The 12,841-nt window shown below is 38.6% G+C and overlaps 1 protein-coding gene, 1 long non-coding RNA gene and 1 pseudogene across 7 annotated transcripts in view; 1 reads left to right on the forward strand and 2 right to left on the reverse strand.

Annotated features, from left to right (window-relative positions):
- Nucleotides 1-327: 327 nt before the first annotated feature.
- On the reverse strand, nt 328-2,522 carry LOC118600414. The gene is made up of 2 exons (XR_004950067.1): nt 2,383-2,522; nt 328-839 (listed from the first exon to the last, which is right to left on the reverse strand). It is a non-coding gene; the product is annotated as an uncharacterized LOC118600414 (long non-coding RNA).
- PCNX1 (pecanex 1) overlaps nt 1,055-12,841 on the forward strand; it is a 132,963-nt gene continuing 121,176 nt past the window's right edge. For 2 of the 6 annotated variants that reach the window (XM_036218103.1, XM_036218102.1), the window contains exon 1: nt 1,118-1,650. In XM_036218103.1, the coding sequence (XP_036073996.1) occupies nt 1,498-1,650 (153 nt within the window). In that variant the 5' untranslated portion in view covers nt 1,118-1,497. Of the gene's footprint in view, nt 1,651-12,841 lie in introns of all 6 variants that reach the window. The other 4 variants (XM_016139937.2, XM_036218105.1, XM_036218104.1 and 1 more) reach the window with 4 other exon arrangements.
- On the reverse strand, nt 11,366-11,485 carry LOC118601355 (annotated as a pseudogene).

The raw sequence follows: 12,841 nt of genomic DNA on the forward strand, positions 1-12,841 counted from the left end.
AAATAGATTTCCAAAGTTCAGTCCATGCTGATAGGATGGTTGCTGATGTCAGGTCTTCTTTGCAACATATTACTTAGAGAATGTGGGCAATCACTTAGTTTCCTTGAGCTTGGGTTTTCTCATCCATATTTGCAAAGGTCAAATGAAATGGGTGTGAACAATGTTTGAACTGTAAAGTGGTATGGCATTGGAAGGTATTGCAATGGATTTTCAATACACTTCGTAAAATGTCATGTTTCTTTTGATTCTCTTGTGTTTCTCATTAATTATAGCAACTTTAATCCAGGAATATAAAAGAGTACTTTTATTGCTATGATAAACTTGAACTTCGAACTCAAAAAAATTTTTATTCAATGAGATCAGACCTTATAAACATTACATAGAGCCAAGAATGATTCTCGGCTATAAAAAGAGAAGTACAAGACCTTATTGCGACTTGGAGGGGCAGTCACAGTCAATCCTTCACCCCGGTGTAGATTGACCCATTAATAAAGGTGGTTACTTTACAGCAAGTTAAAAAAGTAAAGTCGCCGTTCACAATGATAAACCTGTCCATCCGTACTTTTACATTTCTTGTAGCATCCATTAATTTATATCTCCGGAAGTAGTAAGTTCTCCCAATACTGGACATGGCTGTTTTTCTCACCAAGGGCCTCCAAGCGCATTCCAAGGGCCAACACAACTATGGCTCAAATCGGGTGCTTTTGCGATTTTTCCACAGTGTCATCTGCTGTACCTAATTCTTCCGGGCCTTCAATGAGTATCTCAGATATTAGCCTCATTGTTCCTAGGTCTTTAATAAATATCATAAAGCTGTCAGCCAGGATGCTAACAAGGTCCTAAAGACAAGGTTTCGGAAAGACAAGGTTTAAGGACTGATTAATGACCTGGCCAGGTTCTTTGCCTGAAGAAGACGGTCCGCGGCAGCCCCGCACCCCCGCCCGCCCGCGTCGGCGCGCGCTTCTCCCGGGCGCCTGCAGGAGGCCCCACGGCGACCTGGGCGCTGCGCGCACCCGGGCGGAGCCGGCCCAGGGGGCGGAGGGAGCGGAGAGGAGGGGCTGAAGGGGGCGCGGCTTGCTCCCGGTCCCTCCCGGGCGCCGGGCCTCCCTCTCCGCCGGGCCCAGGGCTGGCGGCCGGCGGGGGTCTTGGCGGCGGGGGCAGCGGCGGCGGCGGCGCTGGCGCCCGCAGGCGGCGGGGACCTGGCTCTGGCTCCGGGTGTTAGGAGACAAGATGGCGGCGGCGCTCCGGAGGCCGGTCTCCTCCTCTTCTTCGCTGTCCTCCGCCCCGCCGTTCGCCGCCTCCGCCTCGGTCTCCTCCTTCTTGTTCGCTGCCTCCTCCTCCTGCTGCAGCAGCCCTAGCGACCGCCGAAGCGCCGGCCCGCTCTCCCGGAGCTCCGGAGGAGGATAGACGGGGCGGCTGCGGGCTCCGGCGACCGAGGCAGAGCTGGGGCCGGGGCGGGGACGGCGGCGGCGGCGGCGGCGGCGGCGCCGGGTGGGGATGGGGTCGCAGACGCTGCAAATCCTCCGGCAGGGGGTGTGGGCCGCGCTCAGCGGAGGCTGGTACTACGACCCGCACCAGGCCACCTTCGTGAACGCGCTGCACCTCTACCTGTGGCTCTTTCTGCTCGGCCTGCCCTTCACCCTGTACATGGTGAGTGTGGGGGCAGGGAGGAGGGTGGCTCCGTCGCCGTGGTGGCTGGCAGGGGAGCGCCGGGGTGCCCCAGCCCGGCGGGCGGTCGCGCCTTCTTCCGCCTTCGCCGCGCGCGCAGCCCACCGTCCTGCGACCCCCGCCCCGCGCAGCCCGCATCCCCGCTGGCTGTCATGCTCCCCTCCCCCACGCCACTCCCCACTCCTCGCTCGGGTTTCCCCGACTCCGGTGATGACAGGAGAAACGAAACGGCAGCAGCCCCTGGCGCCCGCCCCCGTGCGCGCAGCGGGTGTAGTGGGAACTAGTAGCTTCTTAGGCCCATGGGTGGGGAGTCCCGAACCCGTAGCCCCTCGTTTTTCCACTCGGCTGAGCAAAGCCCGATTGGGGCTCCCTGTCCTTCGCGTGTCGTGGTAGGCTCCGAGCATTCTGCTGCTCGGCCGTCGCCGCATTCCTCCTTGGCCCGCTTGCTTATTTGCGCCCCGTTCCTCGGGCGCCCGGCACCCCTGGGCACTCCCTACACTCGAGGCAGCTCTCGCTCCTCCTCTCTGGGGAGAATCCTCCCTCCACCTCGCCCCCAATCCGCGTGCGGGGCCTTCGGAGCGGGGGAAGAGTGTGCGCCGCTCTGTTCGGAATGTGCCCGTGGGTCGTCCGGGCTCTTACTCGCAGATAGGTGGTGGTTGAAAACCTAGCTGTTAACCTTCCTGCCTCTAAAAATCATTGTTTTTGCTTGCTTACCACTGGTTATTTTCAGTTCATTTCCGTGGTCTGTGGCAGTTGTGCTTCCAGGCCAGCTTTGAGGGGAAAGAAGCAAGGGAGATAACGGGGAATCCGGCTGGCATTTCAGCAGATTTGTTTGGGTTGGTTCAAGGCCTTTTACTGATTGGCAAAAGGAAAGTACTGCCTGTTGCTGTATTCAGTAAACGATCAGCTTCTCCGAACGATCTAGATTTTTAAAGCGATATTTCACTGAAAGTTGTAAGTGCATTTTTTTTTTAACACATTAAATTAGGGAAGGGCATTAGGGAAACTGAGGTGAAAGATGATACTAAGTTTCAGTTAAATTTTTTTAAGTAACGGAATGGAAGAAAGGACGGTGATTTTGTTTTAGGAGAATTCCTTTGTAGACATTTCTGCTAACTTTGTGGTTCTTCGTGGAGTAAGGGTGCTGGATTAGGGAATCTGGGAATTTTTAAAAAGTGCTAAAGGTGAGGACATCCAATTCTTTTCTAAGTGAGCCTCGTTTTCACTAATTGGCAGGAAAGGTGCTTGCTTGGGGAAAGATGTGGTAAATTTCACTTTCACAAGCAGATTTTAATTTTTCATTGAAATTTTTTTGAAGAGACTTATTGCTTGAGTTAAAAAGACCATTATAAAAGATGCTAGTGTGGAGGAGAGGGGAGGTAGACGGGTAAAGGGGGTCAAATATAGCAAGGTAGGTAGAGGGTGAAGTGGGTAAAGGGGATTAAATATATGGTAGCTGAAGGACACTGGACTTTGGGTGGTAAACACAATAGAATATATAGATGTCAAATTATAATGTACATCTGAAAATTATATAATTGTATTAACCAATGGTACCCCAATAAACTTAATTTAAAAAATAAATAAAAATAATAATTAAAAAAAGAAAAAATAAAGATGCTGGAAACTGGTGACTTTTTTTTTTTTTTACAGAACTTGTTCAATCTTTTCCCATTCTGAAAATTTATCACCAAGTATTATTTAAATAATTATGGCCTACGGAGTTCTGTTTGCACTTGTGTACCTTCCAGGAATATGACATCATTAATGAACAGGTTAATTACTTTGGGTGTCAGAATCCTCATGCTGTCACAGAGCTTTCATAGCAGATTTCTCTTGTATCCAGAATTGTAAATTTAAAACTGAAACTGGTTCTTGAAGTGTAAGGATTAGTTGGCTGTGTCCCTGTGTTAGGTTTCCATGTTAGCATATGAACTGTGCTTGTGGCTAAATCTCTTTGTGAATTTAACAAACATTAATAAAGAAAACTTGGAGCAAATAAGAAGCATTACCTCGAGATTTTTGCTTCATTTTGGGAGTTCAGTTAAATTTAATTCACAAATAAATATTTGAGTGTTAACTATGTACTGGGCAGTTCATTGGATTCTAGGAAAGTAAAATTGCTTCTCTGACTTTCTTGTCTCAGTTTATGGCAACTCTCCTTTTCTTAAACCTTTAAAAAGCTCTCCTTGATTCTCTCTCTTCACATCCAGTTCAACAAATCTGGGTTCTGTCTTCCAAACCTAACTAGAATCCAGCTAGTAGTCATCATTATGCCCTTGGTTCAAGCCAGCATTGTGTCTCTTCTGGATTATTGCAGTGTTTTAGTGAGACTCACTGCTTTCATTCTTTATTCTCTATTCAATATACAGAAGTCTGAGCGATTCTTTAAAATATAAGTCAGATCATGGCATCTCTGCTCCCAGAGCCTGTCCTCTCATGCATCTGTTGTACTCCACCCGCATACATTTGTCTTCTTACAATTTTTCCCACACAACTGTGTTTCTACCTTGTGGCCTTTGTATTTGTTCTTCCCACTCTGTCTGGGTGACTCCTTTCCTCCAGATATTATCTGTGTAACTTGCTCCACTTCTTTCAGCTTTCAGTTACCTGTGAAGTTTTTCCTGATATTGTGTGTAAAATACCAACTTCCCAACTCCTACAATACTTCCTAGCCCTCCTACTCTCCTTTATTTGATAGCACTTATCATTAGTTGTTATATATTTATTTACTTAATGTCTCTTTTAAGAGACTAGAGACAATTTTGTTCACTACTGTATTGTCAGGACCTAGATCAGTGCCAAGCACGTAGTAAGTACTCAAATATTAAATGAATGAATAGAAATAAGTAAGACAGAGCTTTTGCTTTCAAGGAAGTTAAAGTCTAGCTTTGGGATAATGAACAATTCTAAGCCTTAGAACTGCTGTGGAAAAGTGAGTACACACTGACCCTGAGCTTCAAGTCAGGGAATGATCTTAGTCTAGGGGCAGTCAGCAAAGAGGATTTGTAAACATATAAGGAAACATACTACTACAATATTGAGGTAGATAGTTTGAAATATACACTTGAAGCAAAACCCAACATGCCATGTTAAAATCTCACAGTTTTAGGTTATTATTTGTATGTTCTTCCAATAATAATGACAGATAATGATAACTATTAAGTATGTATATAGGTTTTTATCCTTGGGATTGATGAAGATACCTGAGGTTTAACCATCAGTGACTAGTTTGTGACCTTAGGCAGATTATGAACTGGGATTTGATTCACAGGCAGCCATGTTTTTTTTTTTTTTTTTTTTTTTTTAAAAAGAGCCAAAGTCTGAAGAGGTGGTACTGTAGTACCTTGGATTAGGAAAAGTATTAGGACATTTTTTTTTTAAAACATTTCTTTTGTTTGGGTAAATGCAGTCAGTGCTTTTCTGTTGTTTTTAGTTTAAAAAATTTTGAATGGATTCGACATTTTGTAAATTTAAGGTGTACAGCTTGTTACTTTGATACATTTATTGTAATTTGCTGTTGTAGTGATATTTATATAACATGATTATAGTATATTATTGTATGCATTTATTACACTCTGCATTAGTTCTCTGGCTTATTTACTACTAGTTGGAAGATTGTACCCTTCAATAATATCACTCTTAACTCCACCTCTCATCTCCTAGTAACCACCATTTATTCTCTTTTTTGTTTTTAAATGGGTTTGACTATTTTAGATTCCGTATATAAGTGATATCATGTTGTATTTTTCTTTCTTTGTCTGACTTATCTCACTTAGCATAATATGCTTAGATCTTAGGACTTTTTCCATAGGATTGAGACACTTGCTATTAGTAGTTTTTGTGGGTACTTTGAAAGGTGGAATTTATAGTTTTTGCAGTTATAAAACTTGTAAGTAGTGCAAGTCAAGAAGGAATTTTTTCTTCCATTGTCTTTTCTGTTTCTCTTAAGGCACTCACCCTATTTTATCTTGTTATAGTTATTTTTATATGTGACATGTCATAGATAGGAGCTTTGTGGGTATGAGCTTTGTGGCATTTTTGTGTGCTGGAAAGCAGACTGTGTCTTCGCTCTGTTGTTGACTGATTGTGTGTCCTTTGGGCAAGACTCTCCACCTTTTGTGAACCTCATTTATGAGCTATTTCATGGGTATTTTGTAAGACAATGTTTATGAAATAGGAGAAATTGTTCACCTTCAGAGTGGCCTTCAGTAAATGTCATTTGAAGAATGGCTAATTAAAACAGCCTTTCCTCTATACTGTTGTATGACTGGAGGAAATAAGATAGTAAGTCAAACCATTATCTTAACATATTGCTCACCATTATTTTCTTCTGTAAAGAGTTATAACCTTAGCTGATGAACTATAACACTGAAATCTTTTTACATAAATAGTTCTCAGATTCCAGTTGACATCGTAATTACTTGAACATAAATGTGCACTTTTGCATGCCCATTCTGATGCAAAAGATCTGGAGTGTGACACATTAATTTGTATTTTAGAAACATCCAGGTCAGTTTAAAGAACATGATCAATATGTCCCTAATTCCCAGTTCCTGACATATTCAGTGGCCTCCTCAGCATCTCCTCTTGACTGTCTCATAGACATCTCAAAGGTATCATTTTTAAAACCATTTTTGATTCCCCACTAAACCCCCCACCTCATACCCCACCACAAAACTTGTTTTCTTACTCTGTCTTTGCCATCCTAGTCAGTGGCACCATCTTGTATCTACTTGCTCGTGCCATCCCCTTCCCCCTTGCCTTATGAGCAAATCTTATCAAGTGTACTGTCAGAGCATCTCCTTTCTTTCCACCTCCTGTTCCACACTAATTTTTTGTCTGCACTACTACATTAGCTTCTGTTCTTGCCCTTTTATAAATATTTCTCCACAAAGTAGAAGACAGCAATCTGTTCATGTCATTCCCCCCTTCCTTTAATATTCTTTAATAATTTTCTTTTGCAGTTAGAATAAAATCTAACATCCTTACCAAGGCCCTGCCAAAGCCAGTTCTGCCTTTGTCTGCAGCGTGTGCAGTTTTCCCACAGTGCTGTAGTCACGCTGGCCTCCTTTCTGTTACTTCAACCTACCAAGTTTGTTCCTACCGCCAGGCCCTCTTTCCTCTTGCTCTTTGCAGGGCTGGCTGCTGCTTGGTCCTTAGGGCTGGGCTTAAATATTATCTCCTCATAGATGCCTGACCTGATAACCATAAACAGGTTCTCTCTATATTTTCCATTATTCCATCCTATCTGGGGGTTAGGTTAAATATCAGAGTGTAAGCCATAAATCAAAGATAGAATTATTGAAATACAGAATGACTCCCAAAAAACCCTAAGTCATAGTGCAGCATATATAGCTTTTTGTAGTTACACATGCATATACATATATGTGATATATACAGTATTATATACTGTATAAATCTTTGGACATATGTATTTAGAAACTAAACATTCATATAAAATTTATGAAGATTTCAGCTTCTTCTTACTGTTTATTTTATTGTTATTTTCTGTAGCTGCTTTTTATCATCTACAGAATGATAAATCCTTTATTAGTGAGGATTTCTCTGAGGCCCTCAAGTCATTTTCCAAAGGTTTAAAAATATTTTAAAGATCAGTGTAAACAGGATTGTTGTGATGACTAAGTTTTCCTGTTTCTTAAAAAGTTTTGAGTTAAAGTTTATCGTATTATAAATTAGCAATTAAAAACATGATTACTTGTATTATAGTATTTTCTGTGTCCTTAGGAAAAGTTTAGTGAATAGTAGATGGTCTGTTTTGACCTGTATTCTGTGCCTTTTCTTACTAGTATTTTCAATATTTAGTAGTGAGATTAATATAATTGCCATAAAAATGGCACAGATATAGCTCTTATCTCTCTGTTATGTCACCAGTAATAAAAGCTACATTGTCCAAAGGTGGTTTACAAATGCAGTTTCCAAGAAAGCAGCCATATTATCAGCTTGTAGAAAAACTTGTGAATTTACAAAATGTTTGTGTCTTTTTTTAAGGATGGAATGCCATTTAAGAAATTACTCCTAGTTGTAAAATCATTTGGCAATTGAAAAACTAGGAAAGTTCCTAATTTTTCTAGTTTTTGAGTATATAGATTTAACTAGTTTGTTTTCTCTAGCTGACTTTACTGAAAGTTAAATAATGGTTTTCCAACATTTTCTTATGAGAATTTCCAGACTTATAGAAAAGTTGAAAGAGTGCACACCACCTACAATTTTTGTTTATTACATGTCTTTGTCTGTGCGTTCCTCTATCAAGACTTTTTTTTTTTTCAGTTTTTTAGAGCGATGCATATGAAGTTATGGACATCGGCATAGATCATCCCCAAATACTTTAACATGTGTACCACTAGCTAGAGTTCTAAAAGGTACAAACACTCTATGAATCAATCATTGGATGAATTTTGGATTTTGATAAGTGAATAGTCCTGTTTCGTACAAACTCATCATGTTGTAGAAAGTTAGCATCACTCAGAAAGTTCTCGCTTGTCCTTCCCCGTCAGCCCTCTCACCCTTGTTCTGATTTTTTTCATCTTTATTTAGCTTATCCTCTTCTAGAACTTCATATAAATGGAGTCATGTAGCATATACTTTGGGTAAGTCTTTTTCACTTAGCATTCTGTTTTGGAGATTCATCCGTGTTGTGTGTATTAGTAGGTTGTTCCTTTTTATTACTGAGCAGTATTTCTTGGTATGAGTATACTCCAAAACTGTAGTATTCATTTTTATTCATTCTCCTGTAGATGAGGGCCTCTTTACAGTTTTTGGCTATTATGTAAAAAATGTCACTCCAGCATGAGGGTAGCTTTTATCAGCACTCAGGGAAATTGGAAAACTTAACTGAATATCAAAAACATTTTTCTTCCCAAATAAGACCACTTTTTAATTTAAATTAACGATAAGTGTATTCTTCGTCCTCTCATGAAATTTTAGTAGATTTTAATATTGTACTTTTATTTACTCAATATTTAGATTTTTCTCTGTTTTGTCAGTTCAGTAGAACCTTTTCAAATATATGTATGCTGTCAGAAATTATAGATAAGTAAAAAAGAAAATAACCGCCTGCAATCTCATTCATTCTGTTGAACATTTTAGTAATCAAAATGTATTTGGAGCTTATAAATACATATGCTTATTTTTACAAAAATGGGCTATAAAATTTGTAATGTTTCGAAGCTTTCTAGTTTCACTTGATTATAAATTGTGAATATTTCTACATGGGAAAATAACAGTTTTAGTATCTCAGTAGTAGACCATAGTGTGGATGTGTTACAGTGTATTAATCATTTTCCTGTTACTAGTTATGTAGGTTGTAGTTTTTAGCTATTTAGAAAACACTAGGATGAATATTTTTGTAAGTTAAATCTTTTTATCAATCTTTTGTATCAATTCCTAGAAGTAGACTTGTCGGATTAAAGGATATGTGTATTTTTCTTTGATAAATAATTCATTTTACAAACATTGAGTGAATCTTTTATATGAGAAAGTATGGATGAAAGAAAGAGAAATTAATAGTTAATACGAGTTTCCTGCGAAAGGCAAAGTAGGTAAGGGATCATTCTCAGAAGGGAGGAAGGAAGGAGATAAAGATAAATACTGATAGAAGGGATAAGCTGTTGGTGGTGAAAGTTGAGTTCTACCTTTTATGATTTGTATAATCTCCTTGAAGTACAGGATGAGTGTTTTCTGTTGAGAGTGAAGAGGGAGATGAAGAGGATATTGAAGATTTGAGGAGGATCCTCTAGAAGGTGAAATGCTATCCTTATTTTTGGAGAGTGGGAAAGTGAACTGATTGGCATGAGGTGGTAGGATTGCCAGGCAAGTTTGAGGTTGCTTTTGAGTTTGGAGAACATGAGTTTAGAGTGTTGAAGGGAAATGTTCAGGAGAGAGATTTGGGGTTAAATTTACTTGGAAGTTATCAGCATTGTAGAGGATAATCTAAAATGTAGTGTAGGTAAGATCTGGGGGAAAAGTATAATTCATTTAAAAAAAATGGCTCCAACAGAACTCCAAAGCCCAACATCAGTTAAAAATCAGCAAAGGAGACGAGAAACATAAGGAAAATGAAGAGATGAACCCATTACAGAAGCCAGGGTAAGAAAGTATTTTGAAAAGAAGAAAGTGATTGAAAATACCAAATTGCCCTCCCGAAAGGTAGTACTACTTTAAATTTTCATCAGTAGTATTAAGAGTACTGTCTTCCCACCTTTACTCAACACCTTCCAAAAGAGAGTGTTAGTGTTGTAAATCTCTTATTCAATGGCATGTTAAATAAAGTCACTTCAGTAGTATTCTGTTTCTGATAATAGGCAGAATTTCCCTTAAAGTACTTTCAAATTTAGACTTTTCTTAATCCAAATTAAGGCTGTTTACTGCACTTATATATCACGTAACTTTTATCTGAGTTTTTTTCTATATTCTGTACTCAGATAAGTTTCACAGCAGGCAACTGATAAATAAGCAGAATTGTTTCTCTGAGAGGAGATTGGTTGCTTCTTTCTTTTATTTAATCTGAGTTAAATCAGATGGTTTCCCCCTGTCTCTGTGTGTAGCTGGGGAGAGCAGAGAATTATTTTGTACCTGGGACACCCAGGAATAGTAACACTAAAATAGTATACCGTTATATAGATTAGTGGTATGGAAAAGGGCAGATGACAGCAAGCATTCTGTAGATTTTACTACTGTTGACTTCTTTAGCATATAGCTAAATTTTACCAAATCATAGTGAATAAGTAGCTACTAATTCCAGTTTCTTTGGTTCTTCTGCCTGTTGGTTAAATGCTTTCTTTGGTAGAATTGTAAAAACAGATCAGACTTTCCTTCTCTTTTATTATGAGAACTTAAGGGGTTGCATCTTTTATAACTTGGGCTGTTGCTTTGTGTTATGATAAGAAAGAAAAGAAAACCTAGGGAAAAGCAAGCCATTTCCTTTTGAGGTACTACGGGAGGGGGTGGGCGGGGAGAAGGCCCTATTCTGCAGTGCTTTGTACAAACCAAATAGAACTCTTTGAATGCCAACTGCCCTAAGAATAGGCAGGAAGATTAGTCACAGATTTGAGAAGCTTGAATCATATATCTGGCTGTTTTGCTTTTGCTTTCCCTGCTCACTCCCTGAGTGTTGTCTAGACATAAACTAAACAGATTCAATCACCGTACTTAACATCTTTAAAACTTTATATTTTGAAATAATTTTAGATTTACAGAAAAGTTGCAAAAATAGTGTAGAGAGTTCTTGTATACCCTTTGCCCAGTTTCCTCTAATATTAAAATGTTATGTAACCATGGAGCATTTATCAAAGTTAAGACATTAACATAGATATAGTACCATTAACGAACTGTAGACTTTATTTGGATTTCACCACTTTTCCACAAATGGTCCTCCTTTTCTTTTGCAGGATCCAATCCAGGATAATATATTGATTGCATTTAGTATCAGCATCTTTAATACTTATTTTACACAGTTTCCCTTACAGTACTGCGATACTATTCTTTAAGGAATTTCACAGTTTATAATAATTTATCAAATTGTCATAAGAAAAATTAGTAAAGAGTTTTATGTCTGTGGATAGATTCGTTTTATTTTATTTTTTATTTTATTTTTTTAAGGCAAGGCAACCCTTGGTTGACCTCACAGATTGCAAGGACCTTGTCAGCTTATACTCCCTTATTTTTTTATTTTTTACGCCTACAAGCACCTGGTCTTCCTAGGTGGTCTCCCATCCAAGTACTAACCAGGCCTAACCCTGTTTAGCTTCCAATATCAGATGGGATCAGGCTTGTTCAAGGTAGCATGGCTGTAGACTGATAGATTCATTTTAAATGGACAAAAGAAGACAATATTTTGAATGATTTTTAAGTCATGCATTAACCATTAACCTATGTTAGGCCATTTAAAATTGATATGGTTTACATATGAAGATTTACATGAAATGAAATAATTCTTAAGATGAAGAAGACTTTAGATTTCATTTATGCAGATGGACATACCATTTGTCTTAGCTTCCTGTATAATGCTTTTTCCAAATTTATAAATTGGAGGCAATGAAACAACCATATTACAAGGTAGAATATGACTAATTCCTTTGTGTCATAAAGTGCTCAGGAATTGGAAGGAACGTCCAGTTATTTCCTAGAGAGATTTATGTAGAAGATAATTCATACATTCAAAATGTTTACTATACGCTGGGCTCTGTGGTAGGCCTTATGGTGGGGGACCTTCATGAGGTTCATTATTAGTGCTGGAACAGCGTTTCCCATAATCTTCCCACGAGGCAAGTTAATCTTTGTTCTGGGGAAAAGATTTTTATTAAAAGAATATATGTTCTTAGGTGTAGTGTTTTACTCTGCTATCAAGTATCTTATGGAAATATATTCAATAGATTAAGGCTTTCTCAGTGCATTATTTTTTAGTTTCTCAGAATATTATTTATGACCATATTATTACTGTTCCTGGTTAGTATCTGGAATGGTTAAAAGAAAGGATGTAAAACAGTTAAGAAAACCCCAATAAATCAATTTTTTGCACTAGGTAGTATTCTGTTTTATTTATTCTGTAATGTATATTACAGATGATTTTCACAAGCATCAGAAAACCTTAAGACAGAATTCAAGTGCACTTTGCAGGGGAGTAAAGGGTTTTTTCGGACATTTTAGTAATGAAATCCACAATTTAAAGATATTTTTAAGTGAGAGTAAATATTATTTAAAAAAATTATACTGTGTTATCAAAAAGTTTTACTTTTTTTCAGCTCTTTATGTCACAAGAATATTAAAGTATACAGGATGTGCTATTGAAGAAAAAGCTTAATTTTGGTTTTCCAGTTTGTTTATGTGAAGATTTTTAAATGAACAAGAAAGTTGAAAGAATAACAAATACACGATCACCCATATCTCTACCAAATTCAACATTTATGAACCTTTTTAACAAAAATCATATTTGCTTCAACTGTATACCAATGTGTTTTATATATATATTTATAATATATATAATATATATATCTACACACACACACGCATATCTATACACATGTTTTCTCTAAACACAGACACATGTATATGTTTGATGCTTTACCTCTAATGCTTCAGGCTTCATCTCCTTAACAATCATAACACCCTTATCACATTGAAGATGATTAATAATAATTCTCTTAATGTCTAA

Source organism: Rousettus aegyptiacus, unplaced genomic scaffold, assembly GCF_014176215.1.
Source record: "Rousettus aegyptiacus isolate mRouAeg1 unplaced genomic scaffold, mRouAeg1.p scaffold_m13_p_3, whole genome shotgun sequence".
In the NCBI taxonomy this organism is placed as follows: Eukaryota; Metazoa; Chordata; class Mammalia; order Chiroptera; family Pteropodidae; genus Rousettus; species Rousettus aegyptiacus.